Below are 5,918 nucleotides of genomic sequence, written 5' to 3' on the forward strand. Positions count from 1 at the left end.
TGGGGTGAATTTGGGGGGCTGGGGTGGTTCTGTAAGCCGGGGCTCTCTGGCACGCGCCCCTTGTGAAGGTGTTTGTGCCTTGCATTTGCAGGGGGTGTCCTCTTCAGCTTGGAGGAAGGAGCTTCCTTCTGGAACCAGTTCCTGACGTGGAGAATCGTAAGTGCTGGGAAGCAGGAGCAGGAAATCAAGGGCTGCCTGCTCTGGTGGGAGGCATTGCCTTTTCCTGACACCCCCAGGCCTCCTGCCATCCCTGCCCAGCCAGGCAGCCACGGGTAACGCATCGCAGGGAACAGCATCCCAGCTCCCCTTTTCTGTGCCCCGGTCCTAGGGGCTGAATCTGGACCTGGCTGAGCTCCGTCCTGCTGCCAGCTCCTCTCCGAGGGAGCTGCCTTGGGCTGTGCCCAGGATCATGGAGAGGCAGAAGGAGGAGTGAGCCCATGGCCGGTGTACGCTGCCCAGAGCGCTGCCGCGGGGAATACGGCCCCTTGCCCTGCTCCAGCGTGGGCACCAAACCCTGCCCAGGGGCCTCGGGGGGGGTGATTGGGATAGTGCCGGGGGTGCGTGGTGAGGGATTAGGGCTGGAGGTGTCTGGCGGTGACTCTGGGCTGTGTCTCCTTCCAGTTCTTTGCCTCCATGATCTCCACGTTCACTCTGAACTCTGTCCTGAGCGTTTACCACGGCAACGCCTGGGATCTCTCCAGCCCTGGGCTCATCAACTTCGGACGGTTTGATAACGAGGTACGGCAGGGATATTCCCCATGCAGGGCTCTGTCAGGCAGGGTTAGAAGGAGCCCCCAGCAGCTTGGGGACACCAGTCTGTCTTAAAACATCACCTTGGGTTGAGGCAGGCTCTGCCCAAGCAGGCTGGGGGGTCTGGCCGGCTCCCAGCTCCACCAGCCCCAGCAGACAGCTTTTCTGGCGGCTGCGCAGTGCCCATGGGAGGCTTTGGGGCAGCGCTGGTTGCTGCTTGCTGGTGCAGGATTGAGCTGTCCCAGCAGACAGTGACTGGTTGCAGATGGTTCAGGAGATCTGAAACCCGTTTCTTGCTTGCTTGCAGAAAATGGGATACACGATCCAGGAAATTCCCATCTTCATCTTCATGGGAGTGGTTGGTGAGTGAGTGCTGCTCTTTCAGTTTCATTAGTCTGAGTAATTTCCTCTGTTCTCTGTCTGGGTCTCAAAAACTTTGGGATCCAGTTTCCTGGGGAGAATGGGAAATCCATTAAACTCTGGAGCAGAGGCTGCTTGTGGGGCTTACACGGGGGCGAGAGCTGGATCCCAGCCCACCCCTTACCCTTGGAGCAAAGGCGAGCCCCTGCAGTTCCCGTACTGCAGAGCCATTGAGTGGGGTCAGTGCATCGCAGTCATGGGCAACCTCTTGCTTTCACACAAGCTGCCCTTGTCCCCAGGGGACTGGCTTGTCCCTCGCCTGCCTTGTGCCACCGCTGGGGTGCTGGACCTGGCCACCCTGCCACTGGTGCTGGGCTCCTCTGGGTGTCAGGTCCTGGTGTCTCTGCAGGGACAGTGTCCCCACGTCCTGGGGCTGCTGGTCACTGGGTGGGTTGTTGGTGTCTGCCTGAGCTTCACACGATCCTCATGTCCTGGGCAGCTGTAGGAGAGCCTGGGACCCATGCGCTGAGCTTTTCCTCTTTTGCGTTTGCAGGTGGGATCCTCGGGGCTCTGTTCAATGCCCTCAATTACTGGTTAACGATGTTCCGCATCAGGTAAGAGCTGATGGGTAATGACAGGGATTGACATGGGTTGGCTGGCATCTTCTGCGGTCCCCCAAAGCAGCATTCCCAGTGCAGTCATCTCACACTTAATGTGAGCAACAGCAACCCCTGGAAGCGGGGAGGGAAAGGTGCCATGTGCCTCTCACTGCCGGGCCAAGGCTGTGAGCTGACTGTTATATGTGCTTCCGAGAGTAACGAGGGAATGCAGACTGTTGCTAAAGCCACCTGAGCCCAGTCTGGCACAGCCAGTGCTTGTCACCAGCTTCTCGACTGGCCTCGTGGGGGATGACCTGTGTCTGTGGAGCGCTGGGGGGCTGCAGCATCTCCCAGGGCATCGCTCCTCTTGGCTCTTCATGGGCCACAGCTTCCTGGGCTGCACCCCGAGCCGGATCACACCAACAGGCGAGGCAGGTAGGGCTGCTGGGGCTGCCAGGGCAAAACTCCTCCTGCTGCTGGCCTCCTGCCCCAGGTCCCCACCACCGCTTCGCCAGACAGAGCAGGACAGTGTGGCAGGGTCTGGGAGGGGACAGCCTGTCTGTGTGCCCAGCGTGACCTGCCCAGCCAGGCTGCGGGGGTCCTGCCCGCTCCCCGGGGTGCTGGCCTCACTCCTCCGCTCCCTTCACAGGTACATCCACCGGCCCTGCCTTCAGGTGGTTGAGGCCATGCTGGTGGCAGCAGTGACGGCGACTGTGGGCTTTGTCATGATTTACTGCTCGAGGGACTGCCAGCCCATCCAGGGGAGCACGGTGGCGTATCCCCTGCAGGTAGGAGATTCTGGAGAATGGCCCCCATCCGCCTTGGGACAGGGGCCACCCTGAGCCTGGGCAGGGGCTGAGCAGGGAGACGAGACCCTGCTGGGTTTTGTGGCACTGGAGCTTGCAGTCAGTGCCCTCTGCTGTGGGCGGAGCTGGAGACCCAAGCACAGTGTTGGTGTGCCCAGAGCCACCTCTGCGCCGGCACGTGTCCCCTTGAGCCTGGCAGCCTTCCCTGCTGCAGGGCAGCCCTGATCTGCCACTTCTAACTCTCTCTTTTCTTCCCTCTCAGCTTTTCTGCGCTGATGGAGAGTACAACTCCATGGCCACTGCCTTCTTCAACACTCCTGAGAAGGGCGTCGTCAACCTCTTCCATGACCCTCCAGGTCTGTGCACCCACCAAGCAGGTCCTTGAACGTGAGCAGAGCAGAGCTGGGCTCGTGTGAGGTGGCTGAACTGTTCCCTGGCCGCTCGTGGCACGAGGCAGGGGGTGATCAGCGAGGGCACGATGGGATCGAGCAAAGCACTGTGCCCGCTCCTTTCCTGCGGTGACGGAAGGAGGAGGGATGGATGCTGTGCCTGGTGGCACCTGTGAGCTTGGCCAAGGGGCCGTGGTCTTGGGAGCCCGTGGACAAGGACCTGGTTTTGTTCGTGCATGTTTGCAGGCTGTCGCTGCGGAGTTGCGTGGGAGCGTGTCTGAGCCTCGCTGGCTGGAAATGTCTCTGGCTGTTTTCTTAATTAGCAGGGCCTCTTGCCCCAGAACGACTTTACCTTCTGGGCAGGTTGCGGAGGTGGATCTTGGGGTTTGGATTTGCTTGAGAAATACAATTTGGCTCCCGGGTTCCAGCTCCCATTTCCCTTGGACCTAGTGTAATGCCAACATGCCCTCTACCTGCTGCTCTGAGTTTCCTGCCCAGCTGTATGTGGGCAGGGAGCAGACAGCTCCGAATTTCTAGACCCTGAGCCCAGAGAGTGCAGCTTGGCCACCTGAAGCCAAGCTATAACCATCCTCCGTCCTGGGGCTGCTCCCTGCGATGCTGGGTCCTCCCTGGCTCCGGGCTTCGGTCCATCAACCTCTGAGGAGGGTGGTAAAGTGGAGGAGAGGTGGTAAAGTCCTTGTTTAAACTAGACTGAGCAGCTCAGCAATAGCAGTAGGCTGAGTCCTGGGGGCAGCAGGGTCTCGCTGTGATGGCACAGTCCATGCCATGGGGCAGTTTGGGGCTGGCCAGAGCAGCCGTGGGAGCTGCGGGACAGGAGGTGGTTTGCAGGACCGACCCTGCTGAGCTGATCCTGAAGCTGGTGGTCGGACCCCTGCCAGCTCCCCAGCACCTCTGTCCTCCTGACCCCATCCTCCAGCACCGGCGGTCCCTTGGGGCTTGGACATTCGTCACACTGCCTCACGGGAGGCTGGGAACCACAGGGCTGGGAGGGGACAGGGCATGGCAGGTCGCAAGATGGAGGAGAGGCATGTGCTGGGCTGGGTGGGGTGGGAGGGCTGGGGGTGGCACTGGCCGGCTGGTGGGGGTCTTGAGGGGGCAGAAACAACCTGAAAGGCTAGTTCGAAAGGCTCGTGCTGCCAGGGCAGAGGGCACACCCGATGAGAGGGGCTTTCACTGCTGGTGTCTGTTCTCCCATGGCTGCACTGTTGTTGTGTTCTCTGGGCTGCAGGATGCTGCAGGACCAGCACTGACTCTCTGTTCTCCCTCCACCCCAGGTTCCTACAACCCTATGACGCTAGGCATGTTTACGCTGATGTATTTCTTCCTGGCCTGCTGGACCTATGGCCTCACGGTGTCCGCAGGGGTCTTCATCCCCTCCCTGCTGATCGGCGCTGCCTGGGGGAGGCTCTTCGGCATCTCCCTGTCCTACCTGAGCAAGGGCTCGGTGAGTCCCGGGTGGGGAGGGGCACTGGGCGCAGGAGCTAGGGTACCCAGTCCTCGTCCCTCACCGCTGGGCAGGTGGTGTGCAGGGGGAAGAGCTCACAGCAGCAGTCGGGAGCAGGTTGGCTCCTTACTTGATGTCTTCCTGAGCTGGATCTGGGCTTTCCCGTGTCCCAACAGAGCCCTGCCAGCAGCTGGGCTGTGCTGGCAGCCTCGGGTGCTCCTTCCCCCTTTCAGGGGGGTTTAGGGGCCAGGGCACTGCTCACGGGCTCTGGGTGCCCTGGGGCCAGCAGCTGACTCAGCTCCTTCTCTCTCCTGTGCTCAGATCTGGGCTGATCCCGGGAAGTACGCCCTGATGGGAGCTGCCGCACAGCTGGGTGAGTTCCCTACGGTGTGGTCTTGGCCACCTCCTGCTCGTGTCAAGGTGAAGGTGGCGTGGGAAGAAGCGATCCCTGCTTTCCCGGCGCAGCTCCTTCCCCAGCTGAAGCCCAGTCTCGCTGTTGTCTTCCCAACGACCCTGCCACAGGCAGCCAGCACTGGGGCACGTGGGAGGGCTGGGCTCATCCCGGGCGCCCCTGGATGACTGTGCAGGGACTCGGGGACCTTGGGTATTCTGTCCCCTCGTCCTGTGTTTCCCTGTCCTCCTAAACCCCTTGGGTGTCTCCTGCAGGTGGGATAGTGCGGATGACGCTGAGCCTCACTGTCATCATGATGGAGGCAACAGGCAATGTCACCTATGGCTTCCCCATCATGCTGGTGCTGATGACGGCGAAGATTGTGGGAGACTACTTTGTGGAGGTGAGGGCTGGCATGCTCGCCAGGACGCAGCGAGAGGCTGTGGGTCGGGGTTGGTGGTGCTGGGGAGCTGTGGCGGGGCCGGGACAGGCGTGTGCTCCCTCCCCGAGGGGAGCTGCTGCCCAGCTGTATCCCTTGGCATCTCACCAGGTTTCTCCTGACAGCTCAGCTCTCGTTGCAGGGTCTCTACGACATGCACATCCAGCTGCAGAGTGTGCCCTTCCTGCACTGGGAGGCCCCGGTGACGTCCCACTCCCTCACGGCCAGGTAGGTGGCTTGAGGAATGCTCGTCACTCCTGGGGCAGCAGCTTTTGGACCACACTCTTGTCCTGGGCTGGAAATGGAGGTGGTGACACACTTCTGTCCCAGGAGCCTGGTGCCACCAGCCCAGCTCCTTCCCCAGCCGGGAGTGTAGCTTGCAGTTTGTTCCCTCCCCACATCCCTGGCAGGTTTTGGGGACAGAGGAGGCATCAGGGCTGCAGAGGCGTGTGTACTGGGGGGGATATTTGGGGTGCGTTGCCATGGGGCTGGGTCTCACACCAAACCCTCCCCGCAGGGAGGTCATGAGCACTCCTGTCACCTGCCTGCGGAGGATCGAGCGCGTGGGCACAGTTGTGGACATCCTCAGCGACACCTCCTCCAACCACAATGGTTTCCCGGTGGTGGAGAGCAACCCTGACACCTCGCAGGTGGGCTGGGTGCTGCTCGCAAGGGGGTGGGGCTGGGGTCGGCCATGCAAGGCTGGCCGTGGAGTGGGA

At 61.5% G+C, this 5,918-nt stretch overlaps 1 protein-coding gene across 1 annotated transcript in view; it reads left to right on the plus strand.

Annotated features, from left to right (window-relative positions):
• Positions 1-91: 91 nt before the first annotated feature.
• CLCN7 (chloride channel, voltage-sensitive 7) overlaps positions 92-5,918 on the plus strand; it is a gene marked incomplete at both ends in the record, with an annotated part of 6,615 nt that continues 788 nt past the window's right edge. The window contains 11 exons of the mRNA XM_010086592.1: positions 92-156; positions 622-738; positions 1,058-1,112; positions 1,664-1,724; positions 2,359-2,497; positions 2,778-2,871; positions 4,200-4,369; positions 4,691-4,742; positions 5,036-5,163; positions 5,342-5,427; positions 5,717-5,849. Of these exons, the coding sequence (XP_010084894.1) occupies positions 92-156; positions 622-738; positions 1,058-1,112; positions 1,664-1,724; positions 2,359-2,497; positions 2,778-2,871; positions 4,200-4,369; positions 4,691-4,742; positions 5,036-5,163; positions 5,342-5,427; positions 5,717-5,849 (1,100 nt within the window). The remainder of the gene's footprint in view (positions 157-621; positions 739-1,057; positions 1,113-1,663; positions 1,725-2,358; positions 2,498-2,777; positions 2,872-4,199; positions 4,370-4,690; positions 4,743-5,035; positions 5,164-5,341; positions 5,428-5,716; positions 5,850-5,918) is intronic.

The sequence above is a fragment of the Pterocles gutturalis genome, unplaced genomic scaffold (assembly GCF_000699245.1).
Source record: "Pterocles gutturalis isolate BGI_N339 unplaced genomic scaffold, ASM69924v1 scaffold12631, whole genome shotgun sequence".
NCBI classification, from domain to species: domain Eukaryota; kingdom Metazoa; phylum Chordata; class Aves; order Pterocliformes; family Pteroclidae; genus Pterocles; species Pterocles gutturalis.